The following is a 22,952-nucleotide window of genomic DNA, read 5'->3' as shown; positions in this document are numbered from 1 at the left end:
GTAGAACCGGCAGACAACATATAGTAGAAGAAATCAACAAAGGGGAAAGAGCCTCCACTTAAAAATAAAAAGTTGACTTTCGGAATGTGGGCGGAAAACAACTGAAAGACGTAAAATTGCCTTACATAAATGCTGGCATAATCAGTCTACAGAATCGTATTCACCGTCGTCGAGCTAAGTGAAATACTAATGATAGACAACAGTGCATATTTCGATTTTCTGTTGTGCAAATTATGATGTCAAATTTTGGAGTGTCAGCTGTTGCTGTAGTTCCTTAATCAACTAAACGAAATGTACAATTGCCAGGCGAACGCCTTTCAAATACTCTATATGAACTGCAATTTCTTAAACATTGTCCTAATACGATGTGCTATACCTTTTAAAGCATTTTAAAGTATTTTATTTTTATTAAAAGCAAAGGCATTTGTGTCACGTTAAAAGTGGGTTGTGGCGACAAGTTATATTTAGGAGTGGGAGAGACAGTAACAATCTGTGATTCGCCCCTTCCTCCCCCCCACCTCACCCCCACCCCCACCGCCGAACATGAAACTGCAATACATAAGGGGCAGTCAGACGAAAACGAGGCAGGTAGTAAATAAACTGTGTATTACTTCAAAAGTAACCGCCGTAATTGTTAGTATATTTAGCTCACTATAAGACAAGACGTACAATGCCTCCACGGAAAAATGTTTGCGGTTGCCTACGGAACCGTGATTGTACTCACACGCGCACCTTTTCGTCCGAAGCAAATCGACGGCCACGAATGTCTTTCTTCAGGGCTCCAAAACTATTGAAATTGCATGGCGAGGGATCGGGACTGTATGGAGAATGTATAAAGGCTTCCCAGTCAAACTTCTTCAGCATACGCGAAAGAACATTGGCAAACGCGTGGACGGGCCGACGGGCTGTCAGGGAAGCCCTTACACATCCTCCACAGTGTCCCATTCCGTACCCATGCGATTTCCATATTTTGGAGCCCTGAGGAAGGACGTCGTGGTCCTCGGTTTACTTAGGACGAAGAGCTGCACGCCTGGGTACAATCACTGTTCCGCAAGCAACTGCAAACATTTTCCCATGGAGGCGTTGCCCGTCTTGTCTCTCAGAACGGTAAGTGTATTAACAGTAATGGCGATTACATCTGAAATAATACACAGTTTCCATACTCTTTTCTGTCCATTTTTTATTCTCACTGCCTCTTATAATTAGTTTCCGCTGTTAGGATAGTTGTTTCATCCAGTCTACGTGATCTTTAGGCCTAAGTTGAGAAATAGAGAAGAAGATGAAAGGACGTCGCTTCTACCAGCCTATCACAGCCAGAACGTTGGCTGCAGTAATGATCAGATGGCAACCCTGGCGGCGTGACCCGCCTCCCGAGTGTGGAAAAGCGAGTCCGTTGCCGGAAGAGTATCCGAGCGCGCCAGCGGTCTACACACACACACACACACACACACACACACACACACAGCAGATGGAGCCCGAGCGCGGCCGACGCGATAAAGAGGCGTGACTGGGACCCGGCGTCAGTGGCGGTCGCCGCGGCATCCAGAATGGACGTGTACAACTCGCTCCCCGACGTATTCACGTACCACTCGCTCAAGCACAGCGGATACGAGTACACTTGGACGGCACAGCAGGATCACAAAGGTCAGTCACCGGTCATGGCCTCCTTTCGTATTGCGCGGATTTCGCCCGGTACGAGTTTTCACCTTTCACTGCTAAATCTGCTTTCTTCTGCTACGGCGGAGTTCTTTCAGTGCCATAAGCTTTCCATATGCAAAAAAGGGCACATACTGTAAACGAATATGTTCCATGACAAACTGAAAATCCAGTCATCTGGTACCCAGCTTCGTGCGTGTTTGATTTTAACAGCACAGCTGAAGCTACTAACAAGTGTCGTTTAAGGTAGACAGCAATAAGTAGAAATGTAATTTCCAACTTTGTGCCGGGAGAGAGAGACTTCTTAATGGTCCCTATTACCAGATCGAGAGACACAACAGCGAAACCTGCGAGTGCTGCGTACGTGACTGGACACACGCACTCGACACGGTGCGTTTACAAACATCTCGATTCTCTGAAGTCGCAATTACAAATTCATGATCAGGTAGAAGACATCTGGAAAAGGAAACAGTTTAGGTTTTTAGATAGAGTCAAAGTCAAATTGAGGGAAAGTATTTTTTTAACAGGAGAACCAATGACGTGGGCGTAACCCAAATCCATGAATCCGTCCAGAGTCTCTTTCTGCACTTGAAGTTTCATTATTTATGATTGCTGTCAGAAAACTCACATGACGAATCTGTTTGAAGTTGAGGAAAATGGCGTATACAATATTCGCCAGCTACAAGTTTGCTACTGTCGGATCGCGTCTGCAGACGGGCGTCTTATATCATGCTCCTAATGCTCGTTTAGCTTATGTAAACCAGCAACTAAGATTTTTTTTACTAGTTCTCATTTTGGGAAGGCTTTCCTCACAATCAGTTTTACAGTGTGAACATTTTTGGTCTTATATAATATTTACTATTTTAATATTCACCAATTTTATATTGTTACGATACGTAGTTAGCTATACCTTTTAGTTCCGACAATCAAAATGCAGATGTGTGTTTACATTGAGAGCAGTTCTCTGCGCCTGGTTGAGTAACTACGTGACTTATTTAAATCATCTAACGAGTAACTAGTAAGTCGAAACTGGTTATGTTGTCTGGCTGAAACACATAATTCAAAAAGATTGTTCAAGATCGTCACTGCATTTCCCGAAAGCAGAGTGCCTAGATTGGGTACAACGTGTTATGGGTATCGTCGCGACACGTTCTTCACACTCTGAAGATTGAAGACTTTTTAACGTAATAGGTTGGTCCTTCAAAGGGCAAAACTCCTGGACTAGCAATAACAGCAGTATCCTAGAACGAGATCGTTAAACGTTGGGAGGGATGTGTTTGGGTTAGATACGAGCGAACGAGATGTGCCAGTGCGGCCAGTTCACGCCCGAAAGCTGCGGGTTCATTAGCTCGCAGTGCTGCGCTTGGTGGTTGGCTGGAAAAGCAGGAGGCTCGGCTCGGCGGCCGAGCCCCTGGCCGGCCTTCGGCGCGCGCCCAGCGTCTATTTCTGGAGACAGCACGCGGCGCGGAGCGGCTGCGGTCCGCGTGTCCTCGTTACGAATCCTGTAAACACTGCCGCGCAGCGCGGAACCTTGCCGGAGGCTGTACGTTTCTGCGCAGTCCGCTCTCCCACACTACACCCAACCAATGGAAGCCGCGCCTGCGCACTGACTGCGCATTTGCGTCTTGTAAACTAGCGAAGATATCTAACAGGCATGAAATGTTTGCTTCCTTCCGTAATTGTGTCTCCAGATGGGTTCTGAACAGCCAGAACGTTCGTGATCGTTTATCTAAATTCATATACAGCCATATGTTTCTAATTTCTGAGAAGAGGATCGTGCCACATACCTCCCGTTCCATTTACGTATGGAAGGCGGAGCAATGGCTGTTCAATTACTTCTGTGTGCGCCGTAATTAGTATAATCTTGTCTTCGAGATACTCGCGTCCGCAGCACGCCCTATGCTGCACGTATCCTCTGGATGGTGCTAAACGATTATCAGTGCTGGCAGCCCAGACTTATCTACTACAGATCTCCTGGTTTAAACATGAACGCGAAACTACTTCACAACGGTTCTTCTCAGAACCAACCAGACAGACAGACAGACACCTGAGCCATTAAATTTTGTAAAATTATGTAATCGACAATTGTTAGTTGCTGTTAATATGTAATGTCATACGCTAAATAAATGAATAAATTCTAGATCCTGTGCGGGCTGCAGTATGTTCCCACAATCCTCACGTAACACTGGTTCTGAAACTTTCGCGGAATAGTTGGCATTTTTCTCCATGTGTGTGCAGTCCACATTTCCCTGCATTTTTGTGACGCTCTCACGTGGATGAAATAAACCTGACCATTTGAACTGACCTTTGTATACGTTCTGTATCTCCTGTTAGTCTTACTTGGTCTGTGCATCCTACAGAGTTCGTATAGCGTTCCGAGCAAGCTTGCTAGACAGATGAGCCAGGCCTTGATCGAATCCACCCGGCGGATTAATGGGGATGGGCATGGGCTGGTACACCGGCCAGCCTGAGTGTGATTTTTAGGCAATTTCCCATGCTCGTTTGGGCAAATGCTCGGCTGGTCCCCAACATCCACCTCACAGTGAACGATAATACAAACAGTTAAAATACGAACACAAACAGGACAAAATTTACGCGATTGAGACATGACGCTCTCGGCCTCACCCACTTAGAGGTCACTTTGACGCCTGACACACTTAAGTAGTAAAATGAAATTTGCTAAACCCAGAAAAAAAACGGGCTCCGTACTAGACGGAATAAACTCTAGGAAAAAAGATGAGGTCCGTGTCCGATGCATTTCTTCAATATTCTAGGATGGTTCGCGCAAGTGTTTTCTTGGCAGTCTCCTTTGTAGGAAGGGTAATCACAAGGTTTTAATTATCAACTCGTAAAACAAACTTACGCAAGCAATTTTTTGTTTTCAGGTTCATGTCTCCAGGTTTGGTACACACTGAAATCACCTTACGTTTTCAACACATCTTTCTTTCATTTTTAATGTCTCATGTATTTACTCAAATTAAACATAAATACATTTTCATAATGAAAACTGAAATATAGTTTCCAACATTTTGACATAAAGAAAGCACAGGACTCTAATATTTGCTTTTCATGGAGTTCCTGTAACTGCTGCATAACGCCTTAGCATTGAATGTACATGCTTACTGGTTACATCCGAATCAATATTATTTCTTTCTTGCAGAATAATGTTTTTCAGTCTTGTTTTACTTGTGATATGGTGTTATCTGGTTCTTCCAATCTTTACCATATGTTCTCTCAGTCAGGTACAAAGACGGGTGACTGAGCTGGTGTTTGAGTTTAATGTGGTATGTTGTAGACGAGTCGTAACCTATCAACTTCTGAGGTAAGCTTGTTGGAAATAATAATTCCGTCCAAGATTTTGTTTTTGAGCGCTTCTGTACAGATGATCTTGGTTCAAGTGGCTCTGAGCACTATGGGACTTAACATCTGAGGTCATCAGTCCCCTAACTAACCTAAGGACTCACACACATCCATGCCCGAGGCAGGATTCGAACCTGCGACCGTAGCGGTCGACAACCCTTAACCGGTTAGCACTTAGGTATACACTGAACTTACGATCCTAGAACTCATTCTCCTTCGTTACGTACTCATTGGCAAATACTAACCGCTTGTTCTTGTTTGCTTTACTTACATACGGTTTTCTTCTTGGTGTTCTGGAACTGTAACCAATGCTGATCAGAACACTACTAACTGCTGTTTTCGTGAACCATCCTCCCAAGATGTTCTTCCTGCTCTAATTTTTGTTGCTGATATGCTGGAATTTTGCTTCGGCATTTTCAGCTCATGTCTTGTATCTGTTGAAGTAAATTTTAACATAGCACCTGTCCTAGGTTGATCCACTACGTTATTCCTCGTTTTACAACGTTGGAGGCCGCACCACATAGTGGACGGATTTTTGTGGACAGCTTCTCCAATTTCTTTACTGTTCATGCATACGCAAAATGATCGTTCTCTCCTCTAAGGTCGCCTCTTCTACTTTTCGTCCCACTCGGATTGTGGACACTCGTAACTGAACTTGCTTGTGTACTGTTATGACAGCAGACACGAACGCGTTCTGAAGGTACAAACGACAACATTTCCATTGTTTATTGTGTTTGCTGCTATATTGCAGATTGCGTTTGAGTACTTATGTTATAAGGTGACGTAATGTTATTTCGGGAAATCACATGTTGAATAATACACATGTATTCTTATCATTCGTGTGCCGTGTGTGTTTAAAACATGACATAACGCGTTCGTAGACTCATGGTATAACAAATATTTTCGCCTTCCGTATCCATTACTTCAACATTATGACTCAACATCACCTCTTGTCTTGCATACTCGTAGCAAAAGAAAAATTAATCAAAATGAGTATTTATTTGGGTTAAAGTTAAAGGTGTATGTGAATATGTAAAATTTGTAGCTGATTGTATTATATATTTCCATAAATAAAGATGGGTATCCATAGATTTGAATACTTCTGTCCGTTTCTGTATGTACCTGCAAACAATCAAAAAATTAATCGCTTAAAATTTCAACTCGTAGACTGACTGCATATTCTCAGTATTTTAGCAATGAAGCGAGGTTTGCTACCAACTTTACTTCCGAACCAGCCTATGTGATGCCATTTCATATCTCCACTAATTGTTACAACGAGGTATTTTTACGACTTGACTAACTCCAACTGTGACATACTGATATTGCAGACCTTGATTATTACGTTTTTGCACTATTGTGCAATTTTATCAAGATCTGACGTGATTTTTGGGCACAGTTGTATCACCCGCAAAAAATCAGATTACTATTAATATAGAAACGTCCACGTTGATTAAAACTGTGAGCAGATCACGACTCAAACTCTAACCTTGACGGTACTGGCAAACTGAAGCTGTGAGGGCGTCTTGTTTGTCGTGTCGGGATAGACAACTCAGAAACAACTTGGCTGCTATACGCAAGGACTCGAGCTCGAGTTCCGGTCCGCCACACAGTTGTGATCTGCCTGGAAGTTTCAAAACAGCGCACACTCCGATGCCGAGAGAAATATTCGTTCTGGATACTATAAGGGGCAGGCAAATGAAACCGAGGCAATCGGGGGAAAAAACAAAGCAAGTATGTGTCATTTCAAAGGTAATCGTCATAACTGTTAATAAATCTATCCCACTGTGAGACAAGATGGTAATTGCCTTCACAGAAAAATGTTTGATGTTGCCTACAGAATCACGATTGCGTGCACCCTCTTCGTCCGCCCACATGTTGCCAAGGTTTGGCCCTTACACGTCATCTATACAGTCCCTATCTCTCCCTAAATAATTTCCATATTTTTGGGGCCAAAGGCATTCGTGGCCGTCGATTTGCTTCGGACGAAGACATGCACGCCTGGGTACAATCATGGTTCCGTAGGCAACTGCAAACATTTTCCATGAAGCTACTGCCCGTTGTATCTAACAGTGGTTTAAATGTATTAGCAATTATTGCGTTTACTTTTGAAATAATATAGAGTTATTTACTTTTTTCCTCGTTTTCATTTGACTGCCTCTTATGTATTGAAGTCTTAATGGACCCAGGGTTCTCTTGTGGGAGGGAGGAGTTACAGAATGTTCCTGTCCCTCCCATTTCCAAATATAACTTGCTGCCATCCCCGCTTTTAACGTGGCACGAATTCCTACGATTTTAATAATAATATACTTAAAATGTTTTAAAATATTTGTTTACACCAGTGCATAGAACATCGCTTTAGGGCAACTACAAGAAGTTGCAGTTCATATAAATGGAGCACCTGGAAAGCGTTCGTCTAAAAATTGCGCATGCCATTCAGTTGATTAAGGAACTATAGCAACAACTGACACACACTACGTTGACGTCATAGTTTGCACGACAAAAAATCTAAGCGTGTACTCACTATCATAACTTTTCTCCAACTGTCTCGTTTTCATTCGACTGCCTCTTATATTGTCTGCCAGGTCATTAATATACGATATATACAGGCTTCCTGCTAAGGCAAGTGGCCTATGTCCACTTTGTTGGTGTCAACAGCGGGCTCTAGAGCTACTGTATCTCGTGTCGTGTCAGCATAGACTCAGAGAACTGTCTGCTAAACACTATACTAGAAAGCAACTAAAGTCGCAGGTAGATTCTGGTGGGTGTTGCAGCAATGAAACCTGCAGTACACTGATAATTTTGTAATTTTTTTCAGTTTAACACACAATAATAATAAGAGAATAACGAAAAATAAATATAACACGTAATTATGCACAACAATAACGTTTATATGGCCTTCGGTTCTCGAACTCTAAACGTAAACCCTGCTTCTCTAACTTTCTATGGTGACCTCAATAACACTAGTGACAGCACAAACTATGGGAATCTCTCCACACTTATTTACTGCATTGCGTTCTCCGAATGAAGCTCAATGGTTTTGAAGGACTCTGGGCTGATGCAAAAGCACAAATGAACATTATGAAATACATATCCCTCGTTATCTACCACCAGTCTGTCCACAGCAAACGTAAACAATTAGCATTTCAATTTACGAGAATTTAAACACAAACAGTCTGAAAAGCTTGTAAGGTGTTGCAGTGTAGGTTGTGCTGTGAAACAATTGTTAAAAATATGATACGTTACACAGTTTCTGAGTAACTTGGCATAGAAATTAGCCTATTAGGTCAAGGCGTGAGCAGACTCACTGTCAGAGGCGGTCTCGCCTAACGTATTTTTCGTTTGGTTTTCTCAAACCGAACAAACGTAGCTTTTGCTCACCTAGTTTAAATTTATAATTTCCGAAATGGCACCTTTTTAACTGGTAATGAGAATTTCAACAAGTAACAAACGGACCACAGATGCCTATGCATTACCGCATTTTAGCGCATCGAATTGCTTGATTTTACGCGCGCAACGACCTGATTGGCTAAATTGAATGCTGGAATAACTCTGCAACGGCGCAGGGTATTGAATTTTTTTTCTTAGCAATTATTTCTCGGCACACCCTCCCCTGCAACATCCTTACAATGTTTCCAAATTGTTTCTGACCACCCTGTATCAATACTAAACATAGTTAGGCTATAATAATTCTATGTAACACGATCGGACTGACGCGAGAAGCTCCAAGTAGTGATTGTTTACTTGAGGTATACTGCACAGCAGGTCTACTTGACGCTTCAGTCATTTGCATCAGTTTGTCCGCTAAACCCTTGCAGTTCCCTGTGGGATATTTGGTTGGCAATGTCTTTTAGTTGTCCAAGAACCAGGATTTCTTAACGCAAAGCCAAATTGCCCATCTACAGCATTGTTATTCCAGATGTCACAATTTAGAGGGCACTAATACAATATGTTCCGGTACACCGACTTCCACATTCACGATCTAGACTGCTTTCTTCCACTCGTATGCGTGATTAACTTCTCCAATAGTTTGGCTGGTCACGTTATGATTTTCAGGGAGTCATACGGTCTCGCTGAAAGGAAACGTAGCCGCTAAGGTCCATAAAACATTTTAGGTAGCTTGTTGTTCCCAGCAAGTACTGTCTTCCAAGTGGACACTGCCATAAACCACAAGGTACAAAATTTCCAGGACATGTTTGATGAACTTGAGGATGAAATAACGCATTATTTCTAGTCATTCACGATCATCTAGTTTAAATATTATCCAGCCACTGGTGTATGCCGGAAAGACGATTAAGGATGTCATTGTCCTCCAGCATCTCTCAGGGAATTGCGACAGGTTATTTGCAGTAGTTACAAAAAGAAGCTTTGGCCATCATTTGCAGTTTATATGCAATAATCTGCAAGAGAATTCTGAGCGACTGGATACGAAAGCAGGGCTTATTTATAGTAGGGCAGGTCGCAATTCACAGTTTGTCCAATCACTACAAATATGTATTAACGCGAGTGTTACATGTGGAAGCCATTCGTTCCTCAAAAAAATATGTTCAGTGTGTATGCATACCATTGTCTGTAGAGATAAACAATTACCTACATTATTTAGTCCATGATAATGTTGGTTGAGCTTCGTGGCTGTGGATTGAAGTACTTGGAAAAATAAAATTTGTTGCTGGTTGCTTATTTCTTTCACCAATCACCTACATAAATGTGTGGACTTTTCTTTACTGATAAGAATGCCGGTTACCGAACTAATAATCCTCAGAGGCAAACTCCACTGAAGGTAGTTCTCATACGTAAGTGGATGTTTCGTCAAAGGGCCGCCATCAACGTTTACGTTAAGTTTTTTTGAATGATTTTTGAAGCCTTCAGCTGCCATTTTCTTTATTTCCTGTACGATTGTACAATTTCGGCCTCTGGCCATTTTCAAGTAATTTATGGATGATTTTTGGGTAACAGTTTATGTCATATACGTTGTTGCTCCTATGACATCTTATGCTCATAAATTATTTCGAATTTATGAGCATAAGATGTCATATGTGCCACGAGATATATGACAATAAATTACTTCGAATTTATGAGCATAAGATGTCATATGTGCCACGAGATATATGACAATCTGTTACCAAAAAATCATCCATAAAATACTTGAAAATGGCCTAAGGCCGAAATTGTACAATCGTACAGGAAATAAAGAAAACGGCAACTGAAGGCTTGAAGAAATCATTCAAAAAATTCATCGCAGCTGAGGACCATATCGCACTGAAAATTTACGTTAAGTGTTGGACTACAATTATTGTGCAAAGACATACGTTGCTATTCTGCGGGAAAAAACTGGCATTTTGTTAAAAATGTTGTCGCCATTACAATTCAAGCAGTACGAAATAGTTTCCAGTGCACAATTAACTGATTTTTACTGGAAACGTCCGTGTATTTTAATAGATGTAAACGTCATACTTAAATCTAGAGGTTAAAAAGGTCATTTTACTTTGTCACAGGCATAAAAAATATTGCGCGATGCCGCAGCCTTGTGAGAAAAAGTACTTCTTATTATCACAACAACAGATAAAACACAACCACCGGTTCACCTTGGACACTCGAAAGGCGTCATCGTACTATCGCAGGCGCAACAACAAAGCTTTCTACGCCGAATACGTGTTCAAGAAGTCTTGAATGTTTAAGTAATTAGTGTGTTTAATAAAATTAATGGCCCTATTACCTTAAACGACAATTAACGCAAGCACTAAACATCACTGTTACAGCTGTCCTCATTACCACGGTTATGCAAGCCGCAACGATGACCTTCGAAAGAAATTTCTTTCGTGCCACACACCATCCATTGATCTAAGGAAAATTTGCGTCATGAGACACTCGATAACAAAACACGGGGAAGTTGTTTTCGAATAATACCATGCAGCGTTCATTACTGCCTTCTATAATCCAAGTACGATTCCACTCGGCCTTCGTAAACTGCTTACTTGCATTATTTGTGTCATTAACCAACTCCCCCCCCCCCCCCCCTCAACCCACCATCTCCTTCAAAGACTCGAACTTCCATGTATAAAACGGTTATTTTTAAGTTTGCTATAAGTAGCATACACTTGATGAGTATGGTCTGGGCAGGTGTGCTCAATTTTAAGTGAAAGCTAGTTTATCTCAATTTTTAAGACATATCTCCTGACCTGTGTGTTGTGCAATGCTATCAATTTGCGGGTGCATTCAGGGGTGTATGTGGCTACTGTCTGCAAAATATGCTTTGACTAGAGTCGGTAGTAAAGAAGCAATAAATTAAAACATGATGCTTAAGTTTGACTGCCAGACAGCGGAAATGTAGTAAGCGACAAACTTTTTCCTTTATTATATTGCCTGGGGTGCTAGCTAGAAAAAGCCTCAGAAAGGTAAGAAATTTAAGTGTAAAGTTTTTGCAAATCGCCAAATCTCTCAAGCCGAAATACTAGATGCATAATACATATGCTTCAATACATATGCAGTAATTACACAGTTTTGAGCTTTAATGCTTATTGTGTTCAACATCTAATGTAAAATTACTTACACTTCTCTTACTACTTTCCTAGTACCACTGGAGTCAATAAGATACATTAAGCACAATGGAAAATCATATTTTTCTTGTTTTCAAAGCTATTTTTTAAAAAATGTGCGACACTTTCTCTGAGTCAGTTGTATCCAATGATATTTCATTCATTTTTGTATTAATAACACACTAAAATTTATTTATAGTTTTTCGCAACTAAATTTCTTTTCTTCCTTAAAGTAATATTTATGAAGATAGAATCACTTTTATATTGAACAACTGTAATGTATGTTTTTATGTTAGTCGGTGTAAATTATTTGGGTCTACATTACTCCAGTGGTACTTGATTCAGTTATGACCGTCTCCAGGCCTGTGAATCCAGTGACACACACACACACACACACACACACACACACACACACACACACATTAATAACCCATACAAGCTTTGTTACAAAATCTGAAAATTTTTCCGAGTATCGTGGACACTATTATTCAAGATATGTTCACACTTCATAGACTGACATATATGCTGTGACAAGTTATGTGCTTGCACTCTCAAAGTAAGTCACCCTTTGCAGCATGGTAGTATACCTCACGTCTCTCAAGAAGCAACACATCTGACATAATAGTATCTATGGTAGTCAGAAAAATTTTTAGATTTTGTGACAAAGCTTGTATGGTTGATTAACATGATATATGCAATTACTTGAATTATGTAATGTACTGGTTTCACTCAGATCTGAAGATGGTCACGCTGACTGAAATTACCTGGTTAACAAATTTTTGGGGTCCGTTACTGGATTTATATCAAAACAAATGTCACAAGTACTTTGGCTGGGAAAAAAACTGAAGCAACTAGGCTCAATTTCTGTATCCAAGAACATGTAGATAAAGGGGTCCTTATTAGTTAATTTACTGACAGCAAATACATACACTACACTGTGTCCAATTCCTTGTGTGTCATTAATCGAGATGATGGAAACTGTGGAGGAGACAGACCAAAAGCATATAACTGAACACGCAGTGCACCAGTTCTGTGAACTGTGGCTCTATGATGCACTTTCCACTATTTCGGTATACAATCCATGCCAGTACAGCTTGACAGAAAATGAAATAAGTACAAAATAAGAGAAAATTCAGATTCAAGCTGATCACCGATTTCTTTTTTCCAACCCAGGAGGAAGAACTGATTATGTTAATGGAACAAGTTTTCAAGGCACTATCACATGAACATAATAAAATACATGTTAAACCAAACAGAATGTCTTGAAAGTGAGAGGTATACCTTATTGTTAGAAGAACAAGCAAAATCATTACACAAGTGAGATATTTTTCTTCCATTGCTTCCAAGGTAATAGTTAAACATATTGTGTTGAGAGCTCTCGTACTGGCCATCATGGTGACAAGCACATGGAGGATGACCAAGACTTGAAACCACAGTATGTTTGCCCTACTGCACCTAATATAAGTAAACATGTAACTCAGGTATGGTTCATGTGTTTACTTGTGACTATCAGTTTGTGCTCTTCTGTTGTTGTGATCAGACAACTTGCTCATGAAGCTATTCAGACTTTTGAATAAATATTACAGTTGAAAAAAATGGACACAATTTTTGTTTATGGAGAAAGATACCATACTGTTAGTAGTGTGGCTGTATGCTGGAAGGTAGCCATATCATGCCAAATCCCCATTATCTGTCTTTGCAAATATTATTTAAAATAAATCTTTCAACTGAACTGTGAAGAGTCAAATACACAACTGAGTAACAGAAACTGATGCAAGGAAGATAGTTCACATTGATTGAGAGAAGTGGATAAGCAAAGACTCTTGTCTGCTAATGTGTCGTCTGTAGTTTTCAAAATTTTCATCACTGCTACCCACTTCATGGGATACTAGAGAGTCGGAAAAATCTATTTACTACTAGATATGCTGCCACTCTAACTGGAAGACATCCCCCTACACATAACGCAAACTGTGTGGTACCAATATGACCACCCATTCTGCAGACATAATTAAAGACTTGAACAGAACATTTGGAGATCATTGTTTTGGTCATATGGAGAAAACAAAACAGTTTGCATGCTCACCATAATACCTCTGGTCTTGCATCTGTAGAGAAAATTAAAACTAGAAGTCTGCAAGAAAAACCAAGTTGAAGATACAGGCCTGTGTTGTTGTAAGTTCAGATGAAATTCAGTGTGCAGTATTATCAACCCAGAATCACTTTACAACATGTATCAATGCTAAGGGTAACATTCGTGGCACTTGACACGATAGTCAAACAGGAACAGTACCCGAATTATACATTGCTTAGATTTAGTACTGTACAATGGACTGTTTGAGGGATCTCTTCTCCAGATAGCATGACAGTGATTTGCAGTGCTGTTACCTTGCTACTGTTTGATCAAGTTCCACATGTCATGTCGTTTGACTGCTATTTGAAGGTTCTCTTCAATGTCACAGGAAAAGTATATAGTTTCACAATAAGGCAGCTATGAACATTAAAACTTCGTTGCATATGTCAAAAAATTGCTATATTGTGCACTGTACTTAGTGAAAACTGTACCTCAATATATTTATTCACTTTGGCTGTACTTGTAGTGGCCTGCCTTAAGTGCCACTCTGGACAACACTATTGCATACAGACTCTTCCAGAAACTATGTTTAATTAAAACAAGATAGCAATACTACGGTGTAGATATGTAGCACGTAGATGCAGTTCTTCTGCAAAGTTTAGAGTAAAGTAATTTTATCAACAAAGGCTAATGAGACTGTGCATACTGATCCATTATATCTTTCCTTTGTAAGCTGTTCTTTATTTTGAATGGGAAGGAAGTTTTTTAATCCACTAGCTTACTTCCTTTGTGTTTATGTTGAAACACCCAGGAGCATTACTTAATTATAGTGAGAGAGTCACCCATCAATTTTTAAAAAGGAATTATGCCCTTATTCCGCATTTCACTACATCACATCAGACTATTAGGAATGGCAAAATAATGACTGCACATGAATCACGTGAGTGTACTTACAAATATACTTTCACAGTGCTGCCATTTGAGCAGAATCTATCTAGTTACTCATTAATGGATGATGTAACTAGAGATGTTGCAGATGTTCATTCTTATTGAAAAAGATGTAACCATCAATAGAAAAGTCTCTTCTCTCTTTCTGAAAGAGAGCATATTTGTCCTTGGCTGAAGGCACATTATCTACACATGTAAAAAGTAAGGTAAAACTCATGAAATTACGGTTCGGTTTACCAGATATTATTAAAAGCCTTTGCAGGTGCATGCCACATGACCTTATACAAGAACTATATTTATCACCTCTTAAATTAACACCGTTGATCATAAATTACCCCAGCAAAACTTTATAAAATATAAAGGCAAATAATCACTGAGAAACCAACTACAATTATAATCAATGATAAAATCAATCAGGTCTTAATAAATTAGAAGATTAGTGCTGCATAAGAGTGCCTGTTTCTCTACTACCAACAGTGATAAACATACAAAAGTTGTGGCTTTGTACTTTAGATTGTGTTTGTTTCTGAAATGTACTTATAAATTCAAAAGCTAGAGAAATGTAAACTTGTAATGAGGCAATTTAGGTGAAGAACAGTGTAAATGATTACACTGCACAAAATAAAGTACCTTGAATATGACGAGCCCACTGAGCACTAAGATGCATATATATCGAATTTCATAATCAGACGAATGTTTTTTCACTTAGTGCTTGCCTTTATGAAATTCTGCATATGATGTTTTTGCAACAATTCTGAATTCTCACAGTGATGTTCTCTAAGCACAGACAGTAGTGTCTCACCAAACCATTATCCTGCGTTACAGAATATCAGAGATACCTTCACGTAATGTATTCTTCCCAGAAACGTTTAATATACCAAAGCAGCTAATATTTCATCATGAAAACCATTTATTTGCAGACAATAAAAGCAATTACATTAGATGTGATTTTTGTTTATGCAAAAAGAAATCAGCATGCTACCTCAGATCCCTCCATATTACGAAATCCAAATGTTTATTTGGCACTAACTATAAGCTACACATGTAACACTCCCCTTTCAGTTGCAGTAATATGCTTTGCAAGTATATCTTGAAATAAATGATAAAGTCTTTAAAGCATCTGAAGACTGTCTACTCTTTCTGTTTCACTAATAATTCTTCTTAATGTGCAACACTTTATGATAATTCCTCTAACTGTTTATGAGGAACAAAGTTTGCTTTAACTGTGCACCATTTAATAAAATCAATACTGTTAGGATCACTGCACAATGATATTATAGTGAGTGGCTGCCTTCTTCCATTTCATTTCCTATGTTCTTACCATATCAAAATTTGTTTGATGAAAATTAACAAGAATCAGTGATCAAATGGAAGATTATGGTGAAGATACAGGTAAAGATGCAGTAGCCGGGTCAACAGAAACCTCCGATCTTACTCGTCTGCTTTGACCCGTGACGTAAGCGTGTTGTGGTGTGTGACGTCATTACGGCGCGGAGTTTAGTCTTGTTTTTGTTTGTGGTGCTCTCTGGTGGTGTGTTCATGGTTTTCGTTTGTTTTAATTTAATGCTCATTGCTGTATGTCGGGTGAGTTTGTTATTGAGTGTATTTGGTTGGGGATTTTTTGTTTAGGAATGGATATGAAAGACCGCCTTAATAGTGTTTGGTTGAGGGCGATGATGGGCGAGACAGCGTTAGAACTTATCAAGTTCTTACAACTATTCGGTTTAATCGCCGAAGTTGTTAAGTGTTCTCTTTGCCTTGAGGCGATGAAATTGGTTAAAGTTCCGGCCTCTCGGACCAGCGACGGATACATGTGGTGTTGCCAGAAAGATGGCGTATGGCGTTCTATAAGGCGTGGTACCTGGTTCGAGAAGTCTAGATTGGGCATGCGTGAGATTGTGCTTATTACATATTATTTTTGTTATAGATGCCCACAGAGTTTTTGCGCGTTTGAGACTGGTGTGAGTGAGAGGACTGTTTTAGACTGGTATTCCTTTTGTCGTGAAGTGTGTTCGGAATTTATTAAGTACAGGGGTAAGTTGGGTGGGCATGGGGTGCTTGTGGAGGTGGACGAGTCGCAGTTTGGTAAAAGGAAGTATGGGAGGGGGAAGTCTGTGGCTGGTCTTTGGGTGTGGGGGGCTGTTGTTCACGGGGGTGGGGGTACTGAATGTGTTTTTAGGGTTGTGGAGGGGAGGTCGAAGGCTGAATTAGTGGGGTTAATTGAGGAGTATGTAGAGCCCGGGTCCACAATAGTTTCTGATGCTTTTTCTTCTTATAGGGGGTTGGGTGACGGGATTTAATCATTTAGTAGTGAACCACAGTCTAGAATTTAAGAATTATGATACTGGGGCTTGCACTAACACAATTGAGGGGATGTGGGGGGCGGTTAAGTCAGTTCTTGGGAGGGGGAAGAGGCGCTCTTCCAACCTTCAGTCTCATTTAGATGAGTACTGTTGGCGGAAGAGTGTCCCAGAGGCCTATTGCATTTTTCGGGTTTTTTTAAGGGCTGTGGATAAAATGTATAGGCCGAAAGTGGTTAGTTAGGGTGCATTTGTGTGTGATTGTGGTGGCCAATCTAGTTTGTGGGGCTGGAACTTTTTTGAGGTAAGTTCCGTTTTTTTTTTTGTTTTTGATGTGTGTTTTGTGTCAACAGAAACATCCGATCTCACGCGTCGGCTTTGACCCGTGACGTTAGGGACCTACACATTGATCTGTAGCGTAGCCCTGAATACGAGGTTAGGTTGGGAGGTTTTTTTTTTGGCGGGGGCGGGGGGGGGGGGGGGGGGGGGGGGGGGGGGGGGGGGGGAGGCGCAGCCCCCCCCCCTGCCTGGCCTCGAGTACCACTTGTTTATTATTATCTTTGTTCGATCATAATTTATGTGATTGGGAGCTGTTGTAGATGTATGTAGGTGTAAGGGAAGTGTTGGTTTTTTAGGTTGGCGTTGGGGGATGTGATCGGTAGGTTCTGTTGAGCTATATAGGTCAACGGAAGTGTTCGATCGTAATTTATGTGATTGGGAGCTGTTGTAGATGTATGTAGGTGTAAGGGAAGTGTTCGTTTTTTTTTTGTATTGGAGGATGTGATCGGTAGGTTCTGTTGAGCTACATAGGTCAAGGGAAGTGTCCGATTGTGGATAGGAATGTTTTTTTTGGTATTTGGTCAGTTTTGTGATGTTGATTTATTTCGTTGTTTTGCGTGGTTTTGTATGGCGGTCGGTGGCTACATTTGTGTATATTTAGTTTGTCCCCACCCAAAAACCCCCAATTTCCCACGCTTGTCCCGTTAGAGTCATTAGGCTTTTTGTGAAACTTGTGTATTTCAGTGTTTATAATACGTATGCGATGTTTTTATATCCGCCATATTGGATAATGCGTATGCGATGTTTTTATATCCGCCATATTGGATAATACGTATGCGATGTTTTTATATCCGCCATATTGGAATTGTCGTTTATAGTCGTTTCCGCTACATTTGTGACGTCATGGGTCAAAGCCGACTGGTAAGATCGGACGCTTCTGTATTTCCCAGTAGCCAGGCAAATGGAGGTTGGGAACTGATGCAAGACACTACTAATTTTCAAGGCTTCAAATCTTTGAAATGGAGGCACTCCTCAAATGTCAGCATTACATAGTGCACAGTTTATCCCAGCCCCTTAAGAATACAGGGTACTTTCCGGCTCAGTATTATGTAAAAATCAATACCTATTTCTTTCAGGCACTGTTCATAACATACATGTTTTACAGATTTTTTTATATCAGGTAATGCACCACAATTTCTAAATAAATTAAAAGTATTTTGGATATTTTTGAACCTGCTTAGGGTTATTAAAAAAAATTACAAAGAAATTGATGCAATTTGTTTCCAAAATGCTTCCTCAAATTGAGGTACCATTCAATCCAATGTTATACATTTGGAGGAGACCAAACTTTTAACAGATATGCATGACATGATGGCTGAGGTATTAGACGTATTTAATTCCACCTATTATGTATATTACAAGGATAAAAAATATCACATCTTACATTTTAATTTTTATATTTTTTTCCGAATAAAAATGTTATTTTTTCTATATTTAGTTGATTCTGCAATAAAGCTTAGGTCTCCTACATAAGTATGGACTATTGCAAGTTACAGAAAAGAAATTAGAGCAATGCTTTATAAACTTTAGGAAATATTTGTACCTGAAGTCTGAAAAATACTACTTGCGGGAAATTGCGAATGAAGATATGAGTCCAATTAAACTGTGCCTCATAACATTTCTGAAGCATAGTCTTCATCCTGCAGCATTTCTCCATCTTCAAGCTTCCTCTTGGCATTCCTTTTAGCACTTCTTGCTTCTCTAGTAACTTGAAGAGCGGCTCTTTCAGCTTCATACAACCGTTACCTATCACACGCAAGCACTTTATCTTCCATATTAAAGCCACATTTTATGCCTAAATTTCTCAGGACTTCCAACCTTCCTATCACTCCATCACTGAAACATATCACAGCATCTAATACACCAACTTTTAATATATTTAGTCCTACAAAAACATTCTTGGGTAATCTTTCCCATATGCAATGGTTGAAACTTTCATTTGTATTCTGAGTGCCCCATGAAGACATTTACTAAGCAAAACAGGGTCACTTAGGTCTCTAAAAATTGGTTTTATTTCATTCATAACAGGCGCAGGAAGGGAATGCTTATGATGGTATATTTGACCATTTTCTTTTGCTTTTTGGTAACCACACCAAGAATCTGCTCCTTTACGGCAAAGTCCATGGACAGGGTGGTCATCTGTGGACAACTTAAGAAAGTAGGTGGCCCATACAGCTTTTCTCATTGCTGCAACATCATTCAGAGGTGCAGTTCGCCTAATTGCCAGTCCATAATAACTCTGAAGGAGGTCTATTTCAGTTTCTGTCAATCTGCCTTGGCCAGACAGAGATTTTCCATCAGATAGCAACTTTTCTTTCATTTCTCTTCGTAGCTTCCTCAATCTAGCACCCATCCTCTTCTGCACATGTTCACAACACTCCAGTTTTGTTACCAAGGTATAACCATAAGCATTGAACTCATTAACTTTATTGAAAGCTTTAGAGTCGCCATCACCTAGGTCCTTCGTATATCTAACATTATAAACAGGCACCAACCTCTGAAATATTTTTAGAGCTCCATCACACTCCATACATCCACTGTAACCATCCTAATTCTTGGAACACTGATGTTCAATATGTCCTTCAGTGTTACCGTGGCAGGTGTAGCCGTACTTAGATAAGCACTCAAGATCAACAACTTTTCCATTCTCCAGAGAAGTAGCATTTACAACACCATTCAAGGAACGATGTCCTCGATGTTGCCATGTCCCATCAAGTGCAACAGCAATGTTCCTGGTTCCACTAATATTTACAGTTTCTTCTACTGCATGTTTCATACATGCTTTAGACACAACCGTCAAGGTACCTAAAAGTATTTTTATGTATTTGCTGAAACTACTGGGAGGAGGAGGAGGATCTGTCAAACCACAAAATGTTTGAGCAGCATTTTTTCCTTTTCCTGTTGCACGCATTGCATACACTAACTTCAAATTCACATCATATGAATGATGCAGAATGTTCAAAGTCATTTTTGAGGTAGATTTATTGCAGGATCTACACAGAACAACTAATTTTGATGCTAAACCCTTCCTGCTACTTTGTTGTTCAGTTATTTCCAGACAGCCTACACCATAACACTGTTTACATTTCACCACTTCCTTTATCAGACATCAACAACAACATATCCACTACAAATCAGCGTCATTGTTAACACAAAAATTTGAATCAATAGGAAGCGTGCCATGTGGGAGTTTCTTCTCTGAAGAACATAGGTTACTTTCAACAGTGTGGCTTGTTTTGTTTGTGAACTGGGTACCACGGAATTTCCTTTTATTGGATTTCTTGATGCGTGGGATAGTTTGTATTTATTGTACATTAAAGGATATGTAGTTCCACAAATGTATGTAGCACTTGGGTAACAAACATTCAGTAACATGTGAACAAACTGCTTCAGCAAAACAAAAGTAAATACTAGCAAAGAGAATCATTTACAGACACTAGAAAGCTGCACTGTTACCAACATATACAATGTATCATACATATAATCGCTGGAAACAAAGTTCACAGTCCTTTACGAAATAATACTGGTTTATGTAACAGAAATAAAGGGGGCATGGCGGCATACATGACCGTAACTTTAAAATTGGTATATAATAGGTCATTTTTCATTTGAAACCCTGTAATTTATTTATCAATATAATCAGGAAAGACTATAGAATTTTCCACTATTTATAAGTAACCTGTATCCTTCATCAATCAAATTTCCTTCATTTCTTCTTTCTGTCCAAAGGGTATTGGTCTCTGGAGAGATGTGAAAATTTGCTTCATTAATAAATCCTTCTCTATCTGTTGTTTGTATGCATTGTTCAATCAACATATACCACTTGCTATTTTAATATTTTTTTTTTTTTTTTTTTTGCAGGTAGCAAAGCATCTGCAGGGACAAATAAAAACAAGGCTTCTTGTTCTGGAGCAAAAGCATCAAAGGAGCCATGTCCTATATGTCAAGAAAAGCAACGCAGACCTCTGTCCACCTACATTAGAAGTAAATCTCGTCAAGATCACAAAAATGATGCCTGTATTGAGGAAGAGACTGATAATCCTGAACAACATTCACAAAAAACAGCAGAATTAAACATTCACGCACAGGATCAGCACAACGTCAAATAAAATCTTAGTTGAACTACCTCTGCAGGCATTGTAAATTTGTATTTTAATACTACTTGTACGTAATTTTTTTAGGAATACCATTGAACAAGACAATTCCAGTAACTTTATTGTAGCACTGGATAATTAACAATGCAATCTAGAACTTGTTTGAAATTTTACTACGGTCTCTTACAATCCTGGTGAAGAATGTAAATAATTCGAGAATGATATTCATGAAAATGGTTAATGTAAGTCTGAAAGATGCTTTTCAGTACGTTCAAGTGCAATAACATGATATTTTTTTTAAGAATTTAACTGACTTTGACCAGGAAGTGTGTGTGTTAAACTGTTTACATTCCAAGTCCAATAAGACTTCAAAACACTAGTCATTTACTTAACAGACTGAATACTTGTATAGAATGAGACAATTGTCATAGTTGGTTTAGCATTTTTTATTTTATTTGTGTTCTGTAACATATTTTAAAGTGTACATTATTGAGAGCTGATAGAATGATACACTAAGTCATTCTCGTGCTCCCAAAAAGTGACAGATTTACATTTCCCCTACTTTTGCTGAAGCCTCTCTCTGAACCATCAAGGTAAATAAATTTTAACTGCATCTTCATCTTCAGTGATGTTCAAAAGGAGTAAAAAACCACATGAGCAAAAGTATCCTTTTTTATTTTGCAGATGATGCACATACCTGGTTTGTAGTTTCATTAACTCTATGTATAATATTTTATATATATCCCCGAGTTTGTTTACAATAAAACAGTAGAAAAAACTAAAAATGAAATTTCCCTGTTGGCGTACTATAGTAAGCTACCCATAGTTCTTAGAAGCAGTATCCCATCAAACAGAGATCATCTTCAAAAAAGTTTCCAAAGTTTATTATTCACACTCAACTGTTACTTTCCACTTCACTATACATTGTTTCTACACCATCAATAAATAATTAGTCTTCCTCTGCCTTGTAGAAGTCTGCAGTTAGCCAAGTGAGTCATTTCATGTGAATGAGCTAAAAGCAAAAGATGCTATGGTACTGTAAGTTTTATCATCCTTGCCACCAGAACTGATTCTCTTTAAATTCAAGTGAAACATTTGTGCATTACTGTGCAGACAATAACTACAAATAACAGCAACAGGAGCAGCAGTAACCACAACAATAATCTGTTGTCATTGGGGCATTACAGTAATAGACAATGTCACACACATAATTCATATGATATTTTGAAAGAAACAACAGCCTTGTTATTAACATCAGAGTATACACTGACATGACTTAAGTCATGAGATAGTGATATGCACATATGACAGTAGTATCAGGTACACAAGGTATAAAAGGGCAGTGCACTGGCAGAGCTGTTATTTGTACTCAGGTGGTTCATGTGAAAATATTTCTGATGTGATTATGGTCGCACGGTAGGGATTAATGGACTTTGAATGTGGAATGGTAGTTGGAGCTAGACACAAGGGTCATTCCACTCCGGAAATTGTTAGGGAATTCAGTATTCTGAGATCCACAGCATCAAGAGAGTGCCGAGAATACCAAATTTCAAGCACTACCTCTCACCAAGGGCAATACAATAACCGAAGACCTTCACTTAACAACTGAGAGCAGTGATGTTTGTGTAGCATCATCAGTGCTAGCAGACTT

At 39.5% G+C, this 22,952-nt stretch overlaps 2 protein-coding genes across 2 annotated transcripts in view; one reads left to right on the top strand and one right to left on the bottom strand.

The window, feature by feature from the left end:
• LOC124797840 (kinesin-like protein KIF14) overlaps positions 1–22,952 on the bottom strand; it is a 258,591-nt gene that overhangs the window by 161,497 nt on the left and 74,142 nt on the right. The gene's annotated exons all lie outside the window — the stretch shown is intronic.
• On the top strand, positions 1,469–22,059 carry LOC124797841. Its single transcript, XM_047260887.1, has 2 exons — positions 1,469–1,644; positions 21,069–22,059. Exons 1-2 carry the CDS (start codon positions 1,548–1,550, stop codon positions 21,314–21,316), a joined length of 345 nt encoding a protein of 114 aa, XP_047116843.1. The 5' UTR covers positions 1,469–1,547; the 3' UTR covers positions 21,317–22,059.

The sequence above is a fragment of the Schistocerca piceifrons genome, chromosome 5 (genome assembly GCF_021461385.2).
Source record: "Schistocerca piceifrons isolate TAMUIC-IGC-003096 chromosome 5, iqSchPice1.1, whole genome shotgun sequence".
Classification (NCBI taxonomy): domain Eukaryota; kingdom Metazoa; phylum Arthropoda; class Insecta; order Orthoptera; family Acrididae; genus Schistocerca; species Schistocerca piceifrons.
This window is presented reverse-complemented; position numbering and strand designations above follow the sequence as displayed.

Bases quoted from the DNA above. Each gene is read 5' to 3' on its own strand.
- LOC124797841 (XM_047260887.1), top strand. From the start codon at position 1,548: ATGGACGTGTACAACTCGCTCCCCGACGTATTCACGTACCACTCGCTC. The intron at 1,645-21,068 runs GTCAGTCACCGG...TTTTTTTTGCAG, and splicing joins GGCACAGCAGGATCACAAAG to GTAGCAAAGCATCTGCAGGG.